Raw genomic sequence first — 25945 nt, 5'->3', positions numbered from 1 at the left:
TACCTTTTTACACATTTTACATCGTTACTCCGGAACCGGAAGCCGGATCAGGAAAAAAATGCACAGCAGACTATATGATCTTACATTCGAATTAAAGTTTTCAAAAACCGTTTCATTGTTGTCCGAATTGAGAATTTCCATTTATATGACATAATCACAAATAATTCCAAATAAAAATTTTCTCAAATGTTTGATTTCAACGAATATCAAAGAAGAAAACTCATGACGCCTTTCTAGGACCTGGGACAGTATAAAAGGTTAACACGTGATATATTTCGTTCATTCCAGCCAGTTGACGCAATTGACTGAGCAGGAAGTAAAGCCGGTTGGTTCAGGTCCAGAGCTCAGTTTCAGTTCCAGTATCAAGAGCTAGAGCTCAGTATTGATTTAATTGCGGGACGGTGGAGAGCTTGTTTTCCTTCAAAGAAGATTGATTGCACCATCCTGCTGCTGGTCGTTTGCATTGGAGCAAAATACAACGATGGGGAACATTATGCAAAATTAGTCCTGCTAATAGCTCCAAATGTTGTCTGAAGAACTATCCGTTGAAATATGCAAATCAGAAGTGAAAATAATCGGTTTAGTGAAAGTTTACAGTCTGATAGATTCTAATTAGAAAATTTTCGCATTTTTGTCTCGGCTTCAGCACTTGACTTCAAGTCTGGGTGTCGAAATCGAAATCTGGAATTGATTGGGTTTTTGATTCTAGACCTGGACTTTGGAACTATAATTTAGAAATGAATTCTGGATTTTGATCTGAATTTTGAAACTGAATTAAGGAACTGAAATTGAGTTTCGGACCAGAATTCAGTTCCAAAATTCCGGTCGGAAGTTTAGTTTCAAAGTTCAGCTTTCGAATTTTGAAGCTGTGTTCTGAAACTGAACTAACTAACTTTTGAACTTGAACTAACTAACTAACTCAGATGTATTTCCAGAATTCAGTTCTAGAATGCATTCCAAACTCCAGGAATTCAGGTCTAGAATTTTGTTTTAAAATCTCAGTTCCACAATTCTTGAATTCTTGATGTGCTAACAGTTCGGCTGAAAAGTTCGTATCGTTCAATAGAAACACACAATTTTTTTGCAAAAAATCGTTTTTATTATTCAACATAATTGCCATCAGAGGCGATACAGCGATTATAGCGATCTTCCCACTTTTCGATACCCTTTTTGGTAGTACGATTTGTCCTTTGCCTCAAAATAGGCCTCAGTTTCAGCGATTACCTCTTCATTGCTTCTAAATTTTTTACAAGCGAGCATTCTCTTGAGCGCTGAGAACAGGAAAAAGTCACTGGGGGCCAAATCTGGAGAATACGGTGGATGAAGGAGCAATTCGAAGCCCAATTCGTTCAATTTCAGCATGGTTTTCATCGACTTGTGACACGGTGCATTGTCTTGATGAAACAAAACTTTTGTCTTCTTCAAATGAGGCCGTTTTTTTTTTAAATTTCGTCCTTCAAACGCTCTAATAACGCTATATAATAGTCACTGTTGATGGTTTTTCCCTTTTCAAGGTAGTCGATGAAAATTATACCATGCGAATCCCAAAATACAAACGCCATAACCTTACCGGCCGATTGTTGAGTCTTTCCACGCTTTGGGTTCGGTTCATCGCGTGCAGTGCACTCAGCTGACTGTCGATTGGACTCCGGAGTGAAGTGATGGAGCCATGTTTCGTCCATTGTTATATATCAACGAAAAAAATCAGTTTTGTTTCGATATAACAGCTCCAAACACTGCTCAGAATCATCAATTCGTTGTTGTTTTTGATCGATTGTGAGCTCACGCGGCACCCATTTTGCACAAAGCTTTCTCATATCCAAATATTCGTGAATAATATGTCCAACACGTTCCTTTGATATCTTTAGGGTGTCAGCTATCTCGATCAACTTCACTTTACGATCATTGAAAATCATTTTGTGGATTTTTTTCACGTTTTCATCGATAACAGCCTCTTTTGGACGTCCACTGCGTTCATCGTCTTCGGTGTTCATATGACCAGTACGAAATTTTGCAAACCACTTACGAATTGTTGCTTCGCCCGGTGCAGAGTCTGGATAACACTCATCAAGCCATTTTTTGGTATCGGTGGTATCGGTACTTTTTTTCATCAAAAAGTAGTGTTTCATCAACACACGAAATTCCTTTTTTTCCATTTTTTTTTCACAATAACAAAAGTAGCTTCACTCAAAATGCAATATCTCACAAACTAATAATCAGACAGCTGTCAAATTTATACACGTATCTTTTGAAGGTTGGTACTTACTGAAAATGGTACGGATTTAATTCTAGTGGCGCCCTCTCATAGAAACGATACAAACTTTTCAGCCGATCTGTTACAATTTTTAACACTCTTTCACCCTGTAATTCCGGAGTCGGAAGTTGTATTCGGATGAAATTCTCAAGCTTTGTATGGGATTATAAGACCTTTAATTGGAACCTAAGTTTGTGAAAATTGATCACGCTATATCTGTGGAAAATGTGTAAGTAATCAGCTTCGGTGTTGGTTATAACGGGTACGAAATTGAACAAAGTCCGCTGTGTGCATTGTTCGTAAAGGCGAGTTGTGTTTTCTTCTTCCGTGTCAGCTCGTACCGGTGCGTTCTGGTTTTGTATCGTCATTTTCTGTGGCGGTTTGAAAGCTTTGGCACTCATCGCCCTGTAATTGCGGAACTGGAAGTCAGATCCGGATGAAATTTCGCAGTAGTTTTTGAGACAATATGAGCTTCAATTAAAAGCAAGCTTTGGCAAAATTGGTTCAAGCGCCGCTGAGCAAACGAAGTGAGTTTTGCTTTTGGAGTTCGGTGCTTCCGGAACAGGAAATGGGGAACTATTAGTGCCGAATCAAGTTTATATGGCCACAAACTAATAATTTCTGCAAACTAGAAATGTTTATCAGTCAGTTTTATTAGATTTGTACTTATTTTTGCTATCGTTTGAGAAAAAGTACTTTTGAAATGGAAAATTTTCGGCTTATCGCACTCGAATTCCGCAACCGGAAGTCGATTCCGAATAGAATATTCATGAACATATTAAATAACTTCAAGACCTTTCGTTTGAATCTTAGTTTGTGAAAATCGGTGAAGCCCTTGCCGAGAAAATTGAGATTTTTGACGCATATAAGAATAAGAGTTTACCGATTGGACAAGCGCGGTAATTTTAAAATGAAAATTCCGGTTCTTTTTTGATCATAAGGTACACCTAATTTTCACATATTACCTTATAACTCCGGAACCGGAGGTCGGAACCAAATGAAATTCAATAGTAGGCTTGTCCATATCTGTGATTTTTGTTCAAGACACTCAACGTTGAGTCATTTGGCGATTTTTCAGTCAATAATGAATTGAAACGAATAATTCAGTTTTAACGCCCAACGTTTCGACGCTAGCGGTTTGCGTCTTCTTCAGGGTTACTGTATGTTGTAAATGGCGTTGAAATTAAAATATTTGTTTTTATCCACTGTTGAAGTTGAAAAGCGGCCGAATAAATCCGCTGTCAAAAGAATCCAGCAGAAAATCGTTCATATTAAAAAAAATATGAAAACTCCGAACCGGAAGCTTGAAGAGATTTGAATGTGATAATTACTCGGGATTCCATTGAATGATCAACTTTTCCGTATGATTCTGTTTCGTTGTAGATTTACTCCGGTTGTGCGTAAATAGAATCGTTTAAGAAAGGGTTATCAACTGAAAAAATGTTTTTAAAAATACCGAACGCCTTAATGATTGAGCGTCTAAGTTACAAAACTTCGTACAATCTGGTTATAACCTTTGAATACACGCACAAACTAAACTCGTTGACTGTCCTCTAGATTCGATTTCATGACTGCTAACATCTCGGTTTTCTGATGCCGTGTTCAACCACCATCAAGGCCTAGCCGGAAAGCTAGGGCAAAGATAACAATAGCAAAGCCTGTGTAATTGCCTATTCTGATAGGTCGACTGACGTGATGTCAGGCAATCATTTTACCAAAAATATTACGTTTAATTTAGCACTGATACTCACAAATCTCGTGTTGGTATTTGTTTTTTTTCCGCTGAGGGATGTCAATTCGACGAGACTGAATTGAAATTCACTCGAAAGTGTTAATTACACGTTCAGAGGATTTCTTATCAGAACAAACAAAGCCGTTGAAAATAACCATCCTTGACTGGGGGGCATAAACTTTTTGCCTGCATAATAATTGACACGCTCCAAAACGTTAACAAACTACCCACCACCATCAGCCCGAACTGTCAAACGAAAAAAAAAAACATAAACCCACCACTTAATAAAAACAACATTTTGTCTCCCTCGCTCGTCTGCTCGCTCCTCTCACTGCTCTCTCCATCTCTGCCAATAACACGGCCTACTGCGGCCAACACCATCGCAGATCACAATCGCTCAATGAAAACTGTATGAATTACTTCCTGCCTGCGTCGTATCATCACCGATGGCAACACCCTGTGCTGCTCTCTATCCGTGGGGGATGCGCACAGCCCCCTCTGCCTCACACCGCGTCTCTCGGATAGCACACCAACTTTGCGTCCAATTGTTTCCAATTGATTCTATTAACAAACCAAAACCAAAAAAAAAAAACAAAACACTCGCGCTCGAAAAATCACAGCCCGCCGGGCGTTTGAATATACATACACAATACATTTTCAAAAAAACTCATCCAATCATCATATGCCCTATGGTGGTTGGTAGCCAAAGCGCAACTCAATTATGTAACTGACTGTCATCGCGTTCGGTTGGAACCGCATCGCGATGTCACAAGCGTCGCTCCGAGTGCCGGAAGGCTGAAATCGTCTCCACCGAAGGAAAGAAGACCAGCCACTATCATGCACTGGCCACGGTCACGGCACGGCTGCCTTCGATGGTGATTATTTATTGACGCGCTGGATGGTTGCTTGGTAACTTTGTTCTTTTTTTTGTATGAACCTTGCACCGGCGGCCACTGATATTGGGATGTGCCTGTCGACATCGACTACTATTTTCCATATGTGTGAAAAGCGATGTGTCCGTCGGAGCGGAATTAATTGGTATCAATTTTGGTGGGTGAACCGAACGAATATTGTGTGAAATGATTGATGAATTGTGTTGCAATGATTTTTGTTTTCTCCGGGTATCGTTGGACAGCTTTTTTCGGTACGTTTAGCATAGAATTTATTAAATGTACTGAAAAAAAAGTATTGACAATCAACCATTTTGTTAAATTGGCGAAGTAGGAAATTGCAACCTTCACAAGAATTTCAAATGAAGCTTTTGAAAGTTTCCATATGAAGCTTTTGAAAGCTTCCTCCGGAAGCTTTTGCGTGCTTCCTCTTGAGGCCTTTGGAAGCTTCCTCTTAGTAGCTTTTAGAAGCTTCCACTAAACGCTTTTGGCGCTTCCTCTTGATGCTTTTGAAAGCTTCTCTTTGAAGCTTATGGAAACTCCCCCTTGAAGTTTTAGGAAACTTCCCCTTGAAGCTTTTGAAAGTTTCCTCTTGAAGTCTTTGGGAGCCTTCTCTTGAAGCTTTTGGAAGCTTCCTACTGGAGCTTTTGGAAGCTTTCCTAGACACTTAAAGGTTCCAAAAGCTTTATACGAAAACTTTCTCTAGAAGCTTTTGAAGCTTCCAAATCAATATCTTAGAAGCTTCCAAATTAAGGTTCCTGGAAGTTTTTCAAATGAAGCTCTTAGAAGTTTCTAAATTATGCTTTTGAAAGCTTCCCTTCGTAAATTTTGAAAGCTTCACCTTGAGCTTTTGGAAGCTTCCTCTTGGAACTTTTAGAAGTGTTCTCTAGGAGCCTTTGGAAGTTTCCTCTTGAAGATTTTGGAAGCTTCCTCTTGACGCTTTTAGAAACTTTCACTTGGAGCTTCTTCTTGAAGCTTTTGGAAGCTTCCAAATAAAGCTCATGGAAGCTTCTAAATGAAACTCTTGGAAGCTACCAAATTAATCTCCTGGAAGTTTTCAATTGAAGCTCTTTGAAGTTTCTGAATGAAACTTTTGATAGCTTCCCTATGAGCTTTTGGAATCTTCCCCTTGGAACGTTTGGAAGTGTCCTCTTGAAGCTGTTGGAAAATTCCTCTTGAAGATTTTGGAAGCTTGCTCTTGACGTTTCAGGAAGTTTCCGCTTGACGCTTCTGGAAGCTTTCAAAGGCTTCTTTTTTAAGCTTTTGGAAGCTTCCAAATAATGCTCTTGGAAGTTTCTAAATGAAGCTCCCTGATGCTTCAAAATAAAACTTTTGTAAACTTCGAAATAAAGCTTTTGCAAGCTTTCAAATGAAGCTCCCTGAAGCTTCCAAATGAAACTCCCTGAAGCTTTCAAATGAAACTTTTGAAAGCTTTCAAATAAAGCTTTTTGATGATTCCAAAAAAATCTCCTGGAAGTCTTTAAATGAAGCTCTTGGAAGCTTCCAAATTAAGCTCATAGAAGCTTTCAAATTAACTCTTTGGAAAATTCCAAATGATACTCTTGAAAGCTTTCAAATGAAGCTCTTGGAATCTTCCAAATGAAGCTCTTGGATGCTTCCAAATGCAACTCTTGAAAGCTTCTGAATTAAGCTCTTGGAAGCTTCTGAATGGGGCTCCTGGAAGCTTCCAAATTGAGCTTTCAAAAGAACTCTTAGAAACCTTCAAATTTAGCTTTTGGAAACTTCCAAATGGAGCTCCTGGAAGTTTTCTAATGAAGCTCTTGGAAGCTTCTATATGGAAGCTTTCAAATGAAGCTCTTGGAAATTTTTAAATGGAGCTCTTGGAAGCTTCTAAATGAAGCTCTTGGAAGCTTCCAAATAAAGTTTTTGTAAGCTTCTAAATGAAGCTTCCTGGAGCTTTCATATGAAGCATCCCAATAAAGCTCTAGGAAGCTTCCAAATGAAGCTCCCGGAAGCTTCCAAATGAAGCTCCCGGAAGATCCAAATTAAGCTTTCAAGCTGTTGGAAGCTTCCAAATGAAACTCATGGATGCTTCCAAATTAAGCTTGCAAAAGCCTTCAAATTAAGGTGTTGGAAGCTTCCAAATTAAGCTCCTCGATGCTTCCAAATAAAGCTCATGGAAGCTTCCAAAAGAAGCTCATGGAAGCTTCCAAATGAAGTTCATGGAAGCTTCCAAATGAAACTTTCATAAGCCTCCAAATTTAGTGGTTGGAAACGTCCAAATAAATGAAGCTCATGGAAGCTTTCAAATGAAGCTCCTGGAGGCTTTCGGATGATGCTCTTGGATGCTTCCACATAAAGCTCTTGGAAGCTTCAAAATAAAGCATTTGTAAGCTTCCCAATAAAGCTCCCTGTAGCTTCCAAATAAAGCTCTTGGAAGCTTCCAAATGAAGCTCCTGGAAGCTTCCAAATGAAGCTTTCAGAAGCCTTCAAATTAAGCGTTTGGAAGCGTCCAAATGAAGCTCATGGAAGCTTTCAAATGAAGCTCCTGGCTTCCAAATGAAGCTGTTGGAAGCTTCCAAATGATGCTTTAAAATTAAACTCTTGGAAGCTTCCAAATAAAGCTCGTGGAAGCTTACAAATTAAGCTTTTGTATGCTTCCAAATGAAGCTCCCTGGAGCTTCCAAATGAAGCTCTTCGAAGATTTCAAATGAAGCTAGTGGAAGCTTGCAAATGAGCTTCTGATGCTTCCCAGCTTATGGATACTGTCAAATTAAGCCTTTGGAAGTTTCTGAATGAAGCTAACTCACTTTCTACTAGATGCGTTTTGACAAACCCCTGCCTGGAATCGGAACTCCAACAGCCGTGCTCGGATTTTGCTTCCGTAAGGGCAGCCACCTTTAGCCTTGAGCCGGAGCTTAACTATTCTGCAAGCGTCTTATCTCCCGACGAAGGAAAACTCGTTTCGAACAGTTTAGCCCCAAAAAACAAACCCACAGCGCTCGAGGCGAATCAAAACTTAGCAGCGAACCTGTTTCGCCATTTTTGGGGTGGATGCCAAAACACCTTCAAAGACGGTCGTCAAACATGAAGTACATGAAGTTTGCAAGGAGCTGTCGAATGACGACAACTGAAAAAAAAGAAGCAGAAACAAAAACTTCAAAATGTTTCAATGTCAATGTGCGATGATTACCCCCTCGCCGGAACCTGCTCACAGCACACAGCACAGCACCTGTTTCATGACGAGATACCTCCGCTCCAAAGCAAACTTTGCATTTAATATCGAAAGCGAGAGTGCCTCCGCCGCCGTCGCCGTGGGGGGCAATAATTGCGTATTCGTTTTCGTTGGCGGAGCGATTTTTTTTTTGGTTTTGGTTTTGTTTTTTGGGGGAGTCTCATTTGAATTTAATGGATTTGCATAGTTAACCCGTTCCGGTTGTCGTGTGTCGACGGTGCTTGGGCTTACGTAAGATGACGCAAGCAGACGCGCTTGGAACGAAGTTGACTGCTTTTGACACAATTGGCAGTTTGGGACAGTGTAATTACACTGCACGTACCGACCCTCAACTGCTTCAGGAGGAGGAGTAGGTGCACAGTTAGTAATCCGCTTGACACCTGACACGTAATAACGTGTCACTTGTTTTTGATGTCCCGTTAGTAAAAAAAACCACGCCGACTAAACAACACAAAGGAAAGCAGAAGGAAGCCTTTGAGATGCCATGCATCTCGTACTCGGACCGGCCGGCGGCCGACAATGACGCAATCGAATTCTGATTGCAGGTGACCCTTTTTGCGATCGATTCTCTATTTGCAAGTTGGTCATTTGCCAACATCGATTAGGTAACGGGCCATAATACTACCCGAACGTCTTAAGTTGTTTGTTATAAAAGACCAGGTCAGGACTGCTGCTGTTGCTAGCCAACCAGGTCCTGTTCTACTTTTGTTTGGAAACCAAAGAAAAAAACGTAGCAAGCTTTGGTCGTCGAGTTGAAAATGAGTCTTCCGCAGAGATCAACATCGAAATGAAGCACCTAAAAGTTATATTTATTGTTTTGTTAGCACAGTTGACTGGAACGAGAATATGCAAATGTAGTACCTCCCGGACACACGATTGGTTGGTTGGTAGGTAGGTCAGACGAAGGAAACAAGCGGAATCGCAGCCACCTCCTAAAAAAACGGTGTGATGCGTGTTTACTGCTGCTGCTCTGCCTTCACAGATTCTCAACAGATTTTGCGATGTGTTCCAAGCACGGAAGAGTGCGAGAGAAAGAGAGAAACACCAAAAGCCTGGATTTTGCAGTGCGGGTGCTTCCACTTTTCTGGCCAGTTCCGAACTGCTTCATCGTTCTACGGGGGGTTATGAGAGCACTGACGGCGGGTGCGGTAGTGCAGGTTGTTGTGTAATGTTACGAGTAAAATGAAAGAAAGAAAAAATAAACACACAAAGTCACCGAGAAAAAATCACCAGGTTATGACAACTGTGCCGTGAGTTCCACCTGAGCAAACTTTGACTGCATACCCCCATTTACATTGCATGGAAACTGGAAATTCCCGACGCTCTGCGCCAACATGATTCTCTTTCTCTCACCGTCTCTCACGTACCGCACTCACTCGCTCACTCACCACGCCACCAAAGTGTATGCGGTATGAATTGCTGCGGCTCTCGTTCCAGCTGATGATGTTGCGGTCTGTCTGCTGCTTGCCTGCCTGCGCGAGAATGACAGCAGGAGAAAGAGAGAGCGCGCGAGCGAGTGAGCTTGGTTGGCGCTGGGACCATCCGCGAGTGTCGCAGCGCAGTGTCACCCACGGCTACCGAATGGGGACTAGGGTTGTTCGTTGCCCGTGTCGCATACACACATTCGACGACGACGACGACGTCGACGACGAGAATCGCCTCCAGTTCGCAAGTAGATCCGAGACACAGGTTTGACAGTAGTCCTGCTGCGGTCCGTGTACTCTTCTCACACATGTCTTGAAATTGGAAACCTCGCATCGGCAGGCCAGTTTTAGTGCGTGCTGTGACATTTGAACATCCAGTGTTTTGCGCTATCAATCAACCACCACCTCATCGAAGAATATCAGCCAGCGACGAAGTTCGATTCGGTTTCGTCCAGTTGTTTCAGTTTTCCATCGGTCACCAGAACACGCAGCAAAGTGTCACCTCCTCGTCGTCGTCTGCTGCTGAACCAAAGTGTAAGAGCGCAACTCTCCGGTAGTGCCGCAGTGTGTTGTAGTAGAAATCTATGGAAAGAAAGGAAGAAAAAAGTGGTTCCATCGGAAAATTACGGGACACTACGCGTACGTGTTGTGGCCCGGGAATACAGACTCTTGGTGCGAGTCGAGTGACGACGATGTGTGCCCCAGAGCAGTAATTGTTAGCCCCAGCCAGCAGCCACCGGGAATTGTCGACGTAGACAGTTTTTTTCTTTCTCCGGACGGAGGCTCAGTAGGCTGTTGTAAGCGCACCACCGGAGCAGCAGTGCTGCTGCGGTGGAAATCGATAATAGAGTTAGAATGTGTGACTGGCAACCGCAGAGGCGATTAACTAGTAGCTTTTGTTTTTTTTTTCATTTGATTCTTCCTCCCAAAATTCTGGTGCGTTGTTAGAGTGAAAGAGCTAATTGTTTTGCAATTTAAAAACGACAAATGGCGCCGTTCCTCTGCCGCGTTGGTTGGTACCCTCCTCCACGAAATCGAAACCATCTGTATAATTCATTGATTGCGGCATTTATTTAGTACACATATCATCGCAAGCAAGTCCAGAAAAAAAACGCCACCGCCAAAAAACTGGGAACTCACTCTCTCCACGGTGTCGTCCACCACCACCTGCAGTGTGACGAGGCAGGAACTCAGCGCAGAATCCTGCTGCTGCTGCTACTGCTGCCTGTGAATGTGTGTGGGAGTGTTCGTCAAACTCCCACACAAGCCTTCTGGCGCTTCTGCTTTTGTGCCAACGTGTCGTCCTCTTCGTGGTTTCCCAAACGCTCGTCACTCATACAGTCGACCGAAACCCCTCGCCGGAAGGGTCCCCCCTGCAGGTATAGGTGTGTGGTAACACTCAACAAAAAAAACCAACGAACACGTGCCCTGCCAGAGAGAAAGATAGAGTGAGAAAAGGAGAGAGGCTTCCCAACGATATCGACGAGCTTCGCACGTGTCCGTCCGTCCGTTTGGTTTGCCCTGTGTAACCACCACCTTATGGAAAAACGAAAACGAGGCCAACCAAAGTCAGCTGTTTTTTGACAAGTTTCTCTCCGCGGTCGTACCTGTGTTTATGCTCGCTCTGGTAGTCGCCCTTATTCTGAATAACGTCGTATCGTTGTTTCGCTCGTATTTCATTTGTATTCCCCATAACGCTAGCAAAATCAAAGGTAGCTATGATTCGATCGAACCACATTCGATCGAAAAATCAATACGTCGTTATTCAGAATAAGGGCGACGATCGAATCATAGCTACCTTTGATTTTGCTAGCGTTATGGGGAATACAAATGAAATACGAGCGAAACAACGATACGACGTTATTCAGAATAAGGGTGTTCGGGTTCTGACGTAACGAAACAACCAACCAAAAAAAAAAACGAAAATGGAATCCGGCTGTTCCAATGCACACCACAGTAGGCGAGAACGAATAAAGGTCATCGCAGTGTGTGTCCTAGATTATTGCGACCGACGGTTGGTTCCTGGCCATTGTGTATTTTGGTAGGGTGTTTGTCCGTACCTCTACGTATGATAACAACTGTTTCAAAAATGCCAAGTACCTTTTGCCAGTCAGCCATTCGTAGAGTCGCGAGCGCTTACGAATTGATAAGCAAAAAGTCATTAAAGCGATTGTTTTTGTGTGTACATTCTTCTTCCGTTCGAATTGCGTCAAGAGCAGCGGCGTGTCCATTCTCCGAAATGTGCCCTCTGATAAGCGACGACGACCAAGCAAGCATCCGTGACCATTCGAGTACGGACTCATGTCGCTGAAATATGTAGATGGCGATAACGAGCGGACCTCAGAAGTGTGTTTGTGTCTGATTACTTCCCTGAACCTCCCAGAGGCCTCAAACCCATCCCGTCACGACACGAATCGATGAAAGCTACACGATTGACAGATTGACAACGGTTCCAAAGTTGAGTGACACATCCGCAGCTGACAGATGGATACGGTGCTCTCTAGGGAACGTTTGGATTCGGAACAGTACAAATATAAGTCATGGCAAACTAAGTTTTTGATGTGGAACACATCTTTATTTTCTATATATTTGAAGCAAATCAGAAACTCAAGGAAAAATACACGTGGAAATGTGGTCAGGTTTTAAACACTTACAGCTCAGTATATTTTGTATCAATTATTCATATTATTTCATTATTTGATTGGAAATATTTCTAAGATTCGATTTGAATGTATCAAGCCAGGTATTTTCAACTAGAAAATGATTGAAATTTTGGGTTAGTGGCGAGCAGTGTCCTATTTTGTCTGCTAAAAATCTTTGGCATATCGGATTTCCCTGCCATAGACGACGGTTTTGAAGGAGTAAGCGATATATCAAAGGGAAAGCATCGCTCTGATTGGTCAATCGATGCAAAAGCGAAGCTGTTGGAAGCACGCGAATCTATAAATAGAAGCGAAATTATAGCTTACGTTTCAGTCCTATGACAGCAATAAATTCGGAATCTAAATTCTGGATCTGGACTTGAATTTTATATCTCTATTCTAATCCTGAAACCCTTGAACTCGACTTGAATTCTAGACCTGAATTCGGGACCAGGAAACTAGACTTGGTCCCGAATTCTGGACCTTGATCTGGATTCTAGATCTTTTGATTTTGAACCTGAATTCTGGACCTAGACTTGAATTTTCAACCTGAATTCTAGTCCTGAATTACTGAAATTATGCAACTATGCTTGGGTTATAGACCTGAACTAAGATTCTAGACCTAAATTTATGCCCTGGATTGTGGAACTGAATTCTTAGGTTGTATTCGCAATCTGAATTCTAGAACACTTGGATTCTAGACCTGTACTCTGAACCTGTGTTCTGTTCTCAGGTTCTAGACCTGGATTTTAAATCAGAATTCTGGACATAAATTTTGGATCCTAATTCAGCCTCTGAATTATGGATGCGGACTTGGATTTTATATCTGGAACTGGACAGAATCCAGCCTCTGGAATTTGTACCTGGTCCTGATTTTTGGATCTTGATTCTGGGCCTGATTTCTGAACTTAAACTCTAGATTTGAACTGGGATTTTGAGCCTGGATTATAGTCCGGAATTCCGGAGCTGAATTCTGGACCAGGAAACAAGACTTGGTCCCGAATTCTGGACCTTGATCTGGATTCTGGATCTTGATTTTGAACCTGAATTCTGGACCTGGACTTGAATTTTAGAGAGCTGGACCGAGTTTCTAGATCTGAATATATGCCCTGGATTGTGGATTTGAATTCTCAAATCGTATTCTAAATATGAATTCTAGAACTGAACTTAGATGCTGCACCTGTGTTCTGTTCTCAGATTCTAGACCTGGGTTTTGAATCAGAGTTCTGGAACTTAATTCTGGATCCTAATTCAGCACCTGATCCTGAGTTTTGAACCTAAGTTCTAGACCTGAACTGGGATTTTGAACCTAGATTCAAGTTCGCAATTACGGAGTTGGATTCTGCAATTGATATTGGACTGTAAATCTAGACTGCGATTCGAGACCTGAATTCTTGTCCTGGATTCTGGAGCTGAATTCTTGAGCTAAACTCTAGATTTAAATTCTGGTCATGTATTCTGCTACTGTATTCTAGACTTTGACCTGAGTTTTACATCTGAGTTCAGGACCTGAATTTAGGATCTTTATTTTGCCCTTAAATTTAGAACCCAAATTTGGATGGATCTGGACTTATCCGATTTTATACGTCAATTCTAGTCATGGTTTCTTGAACAAGACTTGGATACTGGACCTGGATTCTGCTTCTGGAGTTCGGACCTGGCCCTAAATTCTGGATCTTGGTTCTGAGCCAGAATTTTGAACCTGAATTCTGAACTTGGGTTCTTGATTTAAATTCTAGACCTAGACTCCGGATTCTGGAACTGGACTCTGATTCTGCACCTGGTCCCAAATTCTGGACTTTGATTTGGATTCTGGATTTGAATTTTGGATCTTGATTGTGGGCCTCCAGAACTCGATCTTGATTCTCGAACAGAATTCTGGACCTGGACTAGGATTTTGATCCTGAATTCTAGTTCTGAATTACGAATTCTGATTCTGAAACTGATCTAGGGTTGTAGACCTGAACCGAGATTCCTAATCTGGATTCTGCATCTGATTTCTAGAGCAAAACTTGGAGTTAGGTCATGTATTCTGCATCTGTGTTCTGGACTTTGGTCAGAGTTCTGCATCTGTGTTCAGGATCTTGATTTTGCCTTTGAACTCGGAACCCTAAATTCGGGATCTGGATCTGGATTTTTGCCTCGATTCTAATCCTGAATTCTTGAACTGCACTTGGATTCTACACCTGAATTCTAGACCTGGATTCTGAACCAGTAAATTAGATTCTGGACCTTGATCTGGATTCTGGACAGTTCTGGATCTTGATTCTGGATCTGAGTTATGAACCTAAATTTTGGACTTAGACCTGAATTGTTGTCCAGGATTCTGAAGCTGAACCCTAGACTTAGGTTCTGGTCATGTATTCTGCATCAGGATGAAACTTTGACCTGAGTTTAGGACCTGAATTTAGGATTTTGATTTTGCCCTTGAATTGAGAACCGAAATTCTGGATATGGACTTGGATTTTATACCTCGATTCTAGTTCTGGATTTTGGAAATGGACTTGGATTCTGCACCTGGAACTTGAACCTGGTCCCGAACTTTGGACCTTGATTTGGATTCTGGGTCCGAACTTAGGATCTTGATTCTGGGCTTGAGTTCTGAATCTGAATTCTGCACCTGGACTAAGATTTTGAACCTAGATTCTAGTCCTGAATTACGAACCTTGATTCTGCAGCTGAACTAGGGTTGTAGACCTGGACCGCGATTATTGATCTGGTTTCTGCATCTGAATTCTAGAGCTGAACTCTTGACTTGGATTATGGTAAGGTATTCTGCATTTGGGTTCAGGACTTGGACTATGGACTTGAACTGCACTTGGATGCTAGACTTGGATTCTGGACCAAGAATGTAGACTTGGTCCCGAATTCTGGACCTGGGTTTGGATTCTGGATGAAAACTGAAACTGAGTTAGTGTTATAGGCCTGGACCGAGGTTCTCGACCTGAATTCTTGATTTGGATTCTGCATCTGAATTCTAGAGTTGAGCACTAGACTTGGATTCTGGGTATGTGTTCTGCATCTGGCTTCTGGACGTTGGCTTGAGTTCTGCATCTGAGTTTAGGATCTGAAATCAAGATCATGATTTCGCCATTGAATTCGGAACCCAAATTCTGAATCTGGATTTGGCTTTTATATCTCGATTCCTGAATTCTTGAACTGCACTTGGATTCTGAACCCGGATTCATGACCAAGAAAGTAGACTTGGTCACGAGTTCTGGACCTTGATCAGGATTCTGAACCTGAATTCTGGACCTGGACTGGATCTGGACTTGGATTTTATACCTCGATTCCAGTCCTGGATTCTGGAACTAAACTTGGATTCTAGACCTGGATTCTGTAAATGGAATTCGGACCTGATCCTGACCTGGATTCTGTCTGTGGAATTTGGAACCTGGTCCTGAACTCTGAACCTGGACTAGGATTATGAACCTGTACTCTAGTCCTGAATTACGGAGTTGGATTCTACAATTCTGAACTTTGGCCTGAGTTCAGGACCTGAATTCAGGATCTTGATTTTGCCCTTGAATTCGGAACCAAAATTCGGATCTGGACTTGCATTTTATACGATTCTAGTCCTGGATTCGGGAACTGGACTTGGATTCTTGGCCTGAACTCTGCATTTGGAATTTGGACCGAGTTCTGCATTTTTTTGGATTCTGCCTGTGGAATTTGGACCTTGTCCTGAATTCTGGATTTTGATTCTGGGCCTGAGACCTGAACCTAAATTCTGGACCTGGACTAGGATTATGAACCTGTACTCTAGTCCTGAATTACGGAGTTGGATTCTACAATTCTGAACTTTGGCCTGAGTTCAGGACCTGAATTCAGGATCTTGATTTTGCTCTTGAATTCGGAACCAAAATTCGGATCTGGACTTGCATTTTATACGATTCTAGTCCTGGATTCTGGAACTGGACTTGGATTCTTGGCCTGAACTCTGCATTTGGAATTTGGACCGGGTTCTGCATTTTTTTGGATTCTGCCTGTGGAATTTGGACCTTGTCCTGAATTCTGGATTTTGATTCTGGGCCTGAGACCTGAACCTAAATTCTGGACCTGGACTAGGATTTTGAACCTGTACTCTAGTCCTGAATAATGGAGTTGGATTCTGCAATTCTGGAGGATCTTGATTTTGCCCTTGAATTCGGAACCTAAATTCGGATCTGGACTTGCATTTTATACGATTCTAGTCGTGGATTCGGGAACTGGACTTGGATTCTCCAAATCCAAAAAAATGCAGAACTCGGTCCAAATTCCAAATGCAGAGTTCAGGCCAAGAATCCAAGTCCAGTTCCAGAATCCAGGACTAGAATCGTATAAAATGCAAGTCCAGATCCGAATTTTGGTTCCGAATTCAAGAGCAAAATCAAGATCCTGAATTCAGGTCCTGAACTCAGGCCAAAGTTCAGAATTGTAGAATCCAACTCCGCAATTCAGGACTAGAGTACAGGTTCATAATCCTAGTCCAGGTCCAGAATTTAGGTTCAGGTCTCAGGCCCAGAATCAAAATCCGGAACCTAAATTCGGATCTGGACTTGCATTTTATATGATTCTAGTCCTGGATTCTGGAACTGGACTTGGATTCTTGGCCTGAACTCTGCATTTGGAATATAACCGAGTTCTGGATTTTGGACATTAATCTGGATTCTGGGCTTAAATTCTGAACCTTAATACAGGATCTAAATTCTATACCTGATCTAGAATTTTGAACCTGAATTCTAGTATTTTGTTATGGATCTGAATTCAGAAACTGTCCTTGGGTTGCAGACCTGGATTCTATCCCTGATTTCTGAACTTGGATTCTTGAATTGGATTTGAAACCTGATTTATAGATCTTGATCTTGATCTGGATTCTGGATTTGGATTTGAATTATGGAGCGAAATGCATCGGTAATTCCTGAACGGAGTGTGGATTATCTTTGCTCCAAATACGGATCATCACTGAAGAGAATTTTATGCTATAAACATTTTCAATTGAACACTGATTTTGGAAATAAATTTTTCACGATTTGGATGCGTTGTTCCGGAGTGCACCTATTCATGATGATTTGCTAAACAATACTGAGTAGAGACGTCACTTTACACTGTCAAAACAACTTTCAGACTATAGAGTAATGTCTAAGGAAAATAACAAACCTCCTAAAAACATCCGTTATTACCAAAATAATTTTTCTCGATCGAATTATGACAATTCAATTCACGTTCGATTTAATCCCAAATCTGATTCAGTATTTTAAGGAGCGCTATTTCACTTACTCATACCAGAACGAATGGCGTGAAAGGTGCGTGAAAAGTGACTGAACGATGACAACACCCCCATAATTCACGTCATAAAGTAGGCGGAAAAACACGGTATCCAGACAGCAGCAGAGCGTCATTTTGGCTTCGGTCTTTGGACGAAGAAAGAAGAAAGAATTCCGGAAACAATAACACTTTGATTTACCCGCCACGTCCGTTTTTTCGCTAATTAGATAACCAGAGAGGATGGATGATTGGGTGGAAGCCAAGACCGGACTCCCACTCATCCCAACTGTCACGTGGACCCCCCGTTTGCTGGGGAAGATGAATGGCTGATAAGCACGATTCTGGAAGCCTGGTCGGTCCTTCGGAATTTTCTATGACCTGTCGAGAGAAACGAGGGAAAAAAATCGCTGATCCAAGCAGAAAAAAAACATCACGTGCTCAACACGTCGAAACGTCATAGACGTCATTGACAGCTGAGGCTCGAAGATTGTTGGCGGTTCTCGAGGTCCCCCCTTGTGCTGCTTACCGAAGAACCAGTGTGGCTGTGTGAAGCTCTTGACAAGCTAAAAAAAAAGAAGAAACCAACAACAACAAAAAAAACGCATATGGTTGCGACGGCCTCCTTCGATTTAGCGAGTCCAGCAGCAGCGGCGCTGCTACACGCGACGTCATCGTCAATGGCGACGGAATGAACGAAAAAAAAAAATGTATGAGTATGGGACAATCTACACTGGCCGACGCCGCCGCGAGTGCTGTCGAGTTGGTCGAAGCTTTTGCTTGGCTGGCAGTCGTTAGTTCAAGAGAGTGTCAGTTTCAGTTCAATATCGGTCGTGAATAGAAATAGACAAAAACGGAGCGGCGCGTGCTGTGTCTCTCCAAGGAGTTACGACTAACAACAACAACAACAACAACAATAGAAGAAACAAGTAGCTTTTCGTTGAAATACAACAATCGTTCAATTATCGGAAGAAACCCCGCTTCCCGACCGCGGTGTAGAGTTGATGATAATATCAGTAGTAGCTCATCACGACGAAACGCGCGAAGGGTGACCCCGCCGCAGGTGTCATTCTCGGAACTGGAATTGTTCGGGAGCGAGCGACGCGAGCGCGCGCGGGTGTGTGTTTGTGCATGTGTGTGTGTGTGTCTGTATGTGTAAATGTCCAGTTTTTGCACGGTTTTCGATTTGTGATCGTTTTGTGACGCGTTTCTTCATCCAGCGGTAAGCGCGATTAAGCTTTGCTCCATTGTTTACTTCTGCGCGGTCGCGGCTCCGTTTCCCGGATTGTGGTGGTGCCCGCCAAATAGCAGCAGCTGGCATCGATTTCGTGACACGTTGACACAAGGAGATGGATTCGCAGCTACTGGAGCTGTTTCTAAGATGTGAGTCATAAACTAGCAGCTAGCAGCTAGCAGCAGCAGCAGCAGTAGGCTGTGAAAGAAGCTTCGTACGGAAACTAGTTGACCTTTAATGGGAAGGGGAAGTGTCCATACCATACGGAGTGAAATGTCAATGTTTGCTTGGATTGGATTGGGTGTACGGATTTTTTGTAGATGCTCTCGTTAACGATAAGATGCACGGAAACAAACGCTCACGCTAATTTCGAACATCATGCAACTTCTAACTAACTTTTTCCATTGTTTTTTTTTCTCTCTGCCCTAATCGTCGTGTCGTGTCAAAATGGATCGTTTTCCCCGCATTGCGCGCGCGGCGATAATGACTTCCGCCCAGTTTTCTGTTCTCATCTCATCATCATCGGAGGAGGAAAGCACCGACCTGCGCGACGACCGCGGACAATTGTGTTCGGTTGCGCTCGTTCGACCGAATCCATTTAGTTGTTGACTGGAATCTGACTCCATTAATTATCATTAGTCGTGATTTTGTTTCATAGTTTTTTTTTTGGTCCGGTAACGCCCCCTACTACTCCCTCAACCGAGTAGCAGTTTCCAGGCGGGTTCCAAAAAAACATTCTCCAACCTCGCCCGAGAGTTCCCGAGAGTGGATTCAAATATTTTGTTACTGTGTCCTAATCTAAAGCCTCTTCGTATAGCAGTTTTTTTACTTTTATTTGAATATTCAAATTAGCTTCGATGACCAAATCGAAAAACCAGTATTGTCTGTGAAGTCGCTTCTTCATCAATGTTTCGCCGCCCGTGTGTGTGAGTAAAATACAGACCTACACACATCGAGTCGAGTGCGAAGCAATAAAATAATAAAAACGAGCTCCAATCGGGGACAAATCACCAAGCAAGCAGCTAACCAACCGACCAAACCGCAGCATAATAATCTGGACACAATTTTGAAATTCTTACTCCGACATACGACGTCTATTGCGTCTCCATTTTTTTTTCTTCCGTGTCTAGCTCTTCTAGCTGCCACTGCTGTTGCTGCAGCTCTACACATTCGGCATGAGATTATTTTGTAATAAATTAAACATAACCTCTCGCCGGCCATGCGCTGCTCTATCCCATCTACAGCATTTATTTCATAGCCTACTTTTCAGTTACGCGATTGACCGTAGAAAAATCCTAGCAATTGCGTTGCGTACGCAGTTAATCCCCAGACTGACAGGCATTGACAGATTGTCATCCAAACGACACCAGCAGTGATGCCACTATGTTTTTTTTATGTCTGAGGTCAATTCGGCACTCGCTAGCTTCTTAGTGTTTATTCTATTTTTCGACGAGTTTTGTGCTACAATACGTGTTTTGTTTTGCTGCAAATTTCGGTAGATTCATTCGGGTCTATTCAGGACGATTGAAGTTATCCACAAATGCATACTAAAACCCCTCTTAATCCATCTAGTGGTGAGATAATGCCTTATCCTTGCCATTTAAATAGTCTCATAAAAATTTTTTTAGAATTCTATCCTCGGTCATTAGTACTGTGAGTCGATCAAATAACCTAATAGTAGATTTCAAACGAGTCTTTCGAAATTGATTCTTTCATCTCCGAAAAATTTTGTGGCATTGAAAAAAACCAGGGATTTGTCGGTTACGTCACTAATGCGATTATACCTTCGGAACCGAAAGTATCTGCAATTTGATCTTCGAAGTTGATCGATTATCCATTGGAAGCTTTCAAACGAGCCTAGGATTGTTAAAATCGGTTCAGTCATCTCTGAGAAAATTTAACGAAACAAAAAAAAAAGCATTTTGTCGTTTAAGTCACTATATTTCTGAACCAAAAGTGGCAGCTATTTGACTATTTCTTGTCAGTAGAAAATTCGGTTCGTTTTTTTACCTTGAAACATGGATATAGATAACACTTCCAGCTTCGCTGTCCGGCTTTCGAGATGCTTCCGATCCTGTATTTCTGACTGTCAATTAGAAAAAAAATCCAACTCGAAAAATTTTATTACGTTGGTAACAGTTGATTTGGTCGCATTCAAAAATTTGATCAATCTCACGTGCAAGTAGTTTGGATTTTCGTGATGCTCGAGCAAAAATTTTGACGTGTTGTTTCGTGAAACACGCTCGCGGAGAGCTTGCTGTTTCGGCGCCATCATCTTCGATTGAACTGACAGCATTCGAGCTCGCAGAAACATGCCATCACCCATTTCTAGGGAGTCCAGAGAGCAATTCTTTTGGAGAGAAAAAATGTACGCTCTTTTTTCTAATTACAGAGGTTTTGGACATACATAAATTTTTGGAATAAATCGTTCGCTGAAAATTATAAATTTTATAATTGACTTAAACATGACGAATTCCGCGCTAAATCGTATTTGAAGTTTGCAGAATTTTCTCAGATTTGAATGAAATTTTCCGGACATGCAGATTTTGTCCTAGAAATGTCACATTGCATACTTTGTTTTTCCAAAATTGATCTGAACTGGACCTTTTTTAATCATTTTTTTTTTCAAATTATTGACGCAAAATTACAGTCGCATACTAGTGATCGAAAATCAGTGAAATTTTCTAATAAAAATACTAAAAAACTTCCATACTTCGAGTTTTACACTGAAAAAAATTGACTAAAAAAATTAAAATCCATTAAAAAAAACATTTCTGAATTTGATAAAAAAAATTCCAATGTCTTTTTTTTTGAAAACTAAACTAAACAGAAAGTCATTATCATCCATGAACTCTATGAATCTCAATTTGAGAGGATATTTCATAGAATACTGGTTGCCCGATATTTGAAATCAAAATATCAGTAAAGGACAAGAAAAGTTTTAGTTGAAAAAAAAACTGTTTTTCTTAAAAGTACCGATGAACGGTTCACTGACTTTCTTCGAAGTTTACAATGTGGAAGGCTTTTTTTCTCGAATGCGAACAAACAGTAGAATTTCGGTGAAAATCATTGTCCACAAAAAATAAATCATCGAATAGTTCTCTTGCCATCCACGGCGTTTACGAACCCTATCTACACAGCTTTATCTATTTGAATCGATGCTTGGAAGTTTTTCCGAACAGTAGATATAATATCGTAATCGAAAATCTTTTTGAAATTGGCCAAGCTGAAGGTGTTTTGAAATCTGATCACTGTGTGTTTGTGTGCGGTTTTCATTTGTACACCTATGTAGAGAACAAAAACACGTAGTCCTACGTCAAAAATATATTGGACGTTGAGAAGTGTTTTATGTTATATTCGTACGAAAACAGAAAATTTCAATGAAAAAAGGCACTTCCCTCTTTTCTTGGAACAGTTTGATTGTTTGAACAATTACTTTGATTCTAATAACTCACTTTCAAAACGTTCTCCGTTTGACCGAAAAATGACTATCGAGTTTACCGAAGCTCGGTCAACAGGTCGATCGTACTGCTGGTTCAGTATTTTATTATCGTACTCGGTTCTTATTTACGGAAAAAATTGCATTTTGATATACGGAATTCTGAGACACAGCTGGTGTGAAACTGATCGTTCGGTAATAATTCACTTAATGTCGGTAAAATGAATTTCGTTCAGCTGAAAATCGCTTGTTCTAACGATTACCGAAAGTTTTCTTTACAAAAATTACTCAACATTCTAATCAAATTCCAGTATGTGTAGGTTCAAAGCGAATTGCCAGTAAATTTTGCTTGTTTATCGAATGTGCTGAAATTCGGCAATTAGAAGTTGATTTAATGTCTCATTGCTTCCGTATTTTTTACCATAGTAATACTGAATAAATTGCGTTTTTTTGAATTTTATAAAGCAGCTTGTGTGAAATATCATTCGGTACTAGCTTACTACCGAAAATTTTCGTTACTAAAATTACCGAGCATCCAGATTGACAGTAAATTACCGATGTTCGGCAATCGAAAGTTGGTTTAATTTCTTACTTTCTCGGTATTTTTTTTACCATAGTCACTCAGCATTCAAATTTAGCGAATAAATTGCATTTACATTAAAATTCTGGAAAACAGCTTTGTGTCACACTTATCGTTCGGTAATAATTCACATAATGTCGGTAAAATGAATTACGTTTAGGGAAAAATCGATAGTATTTGATGATTACCGAAGTTTTCCTTAAAGAATGATCGAAGTTTCAAACCAAATTCTAGTATGTAGATTCGAAGCGAATTAACAGTAAATTCAAACTTGCCGAAGTTCGGTAATCGAAAGTAGACATTGCCGTTTCTTCTGTATTTTCACGGTGTTGACTGACTGTTCAGAATTACGGTAAAAATGGCATCTTTATTCTCAGAGTTCTGTGCAAAAAACAAGGTTGCGTGAAACTATAATTTGTTCGATAATGATTCACATAATGTCGGTAAAATGAATTTCGTTTAGCCAATAATCGCTTGTTTCTGGTGATTACCGAAAGTTTTCGGTACTAAAATTATCGAACATGCATATCAGATTCCATTATGCTGATTCGAAGCAAAGTGAGAGTAAATTTTGCTTGATTATCGAACTTAGCTAAGTTCGGCTTTTTAACCACAGTCACTGACTTCAAATTTACCGAAGAAATTACGTTTTCATTCACAAAAATTTTAGAAAACAGTTGGTGTCAAACTGATCGTTGTCGGTAAAATAAATTGTATTTGCCGAATAATCAACTATTTCTACAACTAACAGATTTTTTGACAGAATTTACATTTACAAAATTCTAGAAAACAACTTTGTGAAACTGATCTTTGTCGGTAAAATTAATTGTATTTGCCGAAAAATCAGTTATTTCTACCGCTTACAAAATGATTTCATCAAAAGAATGATCGAAACTCTCAAACCAAATTCTAGTATGTAAATCCGAAGCGAATTTACTGTAAATTCTCTTCGATTATCGAACTTACCGAAGTTCGGCAATTAAAAGGTAATTTATTTTCTTATTTCTTTGCTGCTTTTACCACAGTCACTGACTATTCAGATTGGCCGAAAAAATCGCATTTTATTTACATTTATTTATTTTAGTTACGAAAATTATCGAACATTCCAAACAAAGTCTAGTATGTAGATTCGAAGCGAATTGGTAGAAAGTTTCCGAAATTCGGTAATTAAAAGTTGATTTGAATTATTTTTTGTTTATTGTTTTGTTTTTTATCGCAGTCACTGACTATTCAGATTCACCGAATACATAGCATTTTTTGTTTACAAAATTCGTGCGGTAAAGATTCACATAATGTCGGTAAAACGAATTGCATTAACCGAAAAATCGGTTGTATCCGATTATTATTGAATATTTTCGCTACGAAAATTAACGAACATCCTCAACAAAGTCTAATATGCAGATTCGAAGCGGATTGGTAGAAAATTTCCGGTAATTGAAAGTTGACTTATTCACTTATTCATTCGGTATATTTTTTAACGCAGTCACTGACTTATTCAGATTCAACGAACAAAATTGCATTTTCCTTCACAAAATTGTAGAAAACAGCCTGTGTAAAACTGATCGTTGTCGGCAAAATGAATTGTATTTGCCGAAAAATCAGCTATTTTTACTGGTTATAGAAATATTTCGTCAAAAGGATGATCTAAACTCTCAACTGGAAGCGAATTTACTGTGAAGCGAATCCCTGATTGTCGAACTTCATTGATTTTTTATTCTGTAGTATTTATACTGCGGTCACTGACTTCAGATTTGTCAAAAAAATCGAACTTACCGATGTTCGGTAATTAAAAGTTTATTTAATTTCCTATTTCCATCGCATGTTTTTCACCGCAGTCACTGATTATTCAAATTTACCAAAAAATGGCATTTTTTTAACAAAATTCGTTTGGTAGAGATTCCCATAATGTCGATAAAATGAATTTCATATACCGAAAAACCGAATATCTACGCTACGAAAATTATCAAATATCTAAATAGCCAAAGTTCGGCAATCAAAAGTAGACATTACCGATTCTTCGTTCTACGGACAAAAAGCTTGCGTGAAACTGTAATTCGTTCGGTAATGATTCACGTAATGTCGGTAAAATGACTCTTAGCAAAAAATCGCTTGTTTCTGGTGATTACCGAAAGTTTTTGATGCTAAAATTACCGAACATGCATATCAGATTCCAGTAAGTTGATTTGAAGCAAATTGACGGTAATTTTTGTCTTGATTATCGAATCTATCGAAGTTCGGCAATTAAAAGTTTATTTAATCTTTTATTTATTCGGTATGTTTTTTACCGTCGTCACTGACTATTCAGATTAAGTGAATAAATCGCATTTTTGTTCACAAAATTCTAGAAAACAGATCGTTGTCGGCAAATTAATTTTATTTCCCGAAAAAGCAGTTATTTCTACTGCTTACAGAATTTGCTTGTGTGAAACTGATCTTTGTCGGTAAAAAGAATTGTATTTGCCAAAATATCACTTATTTCTACTGCTTACAGAAAGATTTCGTCAAAAGAATGGTCGAAACTTCCAAACCAAATTGTAGTATGGATTCGAAACAAACTTACCGAAGTTCGGTAATTAAAAGTTGGTTTAATTTCTTATTTCTGTGGTATTATTACCACAGTCACTGACTATTCAGATTGACCGAATAAATCGCATTTTTATTTACAAAATTCGTTCGGTAAAGATCTACATAATGTCGGTAAAAAGAATTGCATTTACCGAAGAATCGGTTGTATCCATTGATTACCGAATGTTTTCGCTACGAAAATTATCGAACATCCTGAACAAAATTTAATATGTGGATTCGAAACCATTTGATAGAAAATTTTGCTTGATTATCGAACTTACCGAAGTTCGGCAATTAAAAGTTTCTGCGGTGTTGTTGTTTTACCATAGTCACTGACTGTTCAAATTAAGATTTTCAAGTACGTCTAAGATTTTCCAAATCGGGTCTGAAATCCCCGAAGAAAATTTAGAAATATTGAACTGCACCGTGGATTGTCGGTTACGACACATACAAGATTACATTGCACGAGTCGGAAATCATCGCGAAAACTTTTCCGAACTTGATCAATGTGCTCATAGTAACTTTTAAAAAAATCTAAGTTTATTGAATTTTATGGAGTTATTTCCGAGAAAATTGAGCCGAAAAAAGTACATTTTGTAGGTTACGTCATTTACTCCATTAAACTTCCGTAATTGAAATTTTTCATTCAGTTTCCCTTTTTTTGTACCGAGAACTTGAACAGTCGAATGATTTTTAACTGTTTGAACGTTGGCTTCGTAGATTATATAGATATCCGTAGATCGAA

At 40.3% G+C, this 25945-nt stretch overlaps 1 protein-coding gene across 13 annotated transcripts in view; it reads left to right on the top strand.

The window, feature by feature from the left end:
• LOC131432572 (RNA-binding protein Pasilla) overlaps nt 1–25945 on the top strand; it is a 187381-nt gene that overhangs the window by 42167 nt on the left and 119269 nt on the right. The window contains exon 1 of one of the 13 annotated variants that reach the window (XM_058598966.1): nt 9576–10030. The exons of 3 other annotated variants lie outside the window; for them this stretch is intronic. Coding sequence is in view for 2 of the 10 variants with exons in the window: in XM_058598977.1 (XP_058454960.1) it covers nt 18732–18765 (34 nt within the window). In the remaining 8 variants the exon portion in view is untranslated. Of the gene's footprint in view, nt 1–9575; nt 10136–10238; nt 10294–18094; nt 18766–25945 lie in introns of those variants that run through there. 9 more of the 13 variants (XM_058598919.1, XM_058598932.1, XM_058598960.1 and 6 more) reach the window with 9 other exon arrangements.

This window comes from Malaya genurostris, chromosome 1, assembly GCF_030247185.1.
Source record: "Malaya genurostris strain Urasoe2022 chromosome 1, Malgen_1.1, whole genome shotgun sequence".
Taxonomy (NCBI): domain Eukaryota; kingdom Metazoa; phylum Arthropoda; class Insecta; order Diptera; family Culicidae; genus Malaya; species Malaya genurostris.
Note: the sequence above shows the minus strand (reverse complement) of the source record. Positions and strands in the feature narration are given on the sequence as shown.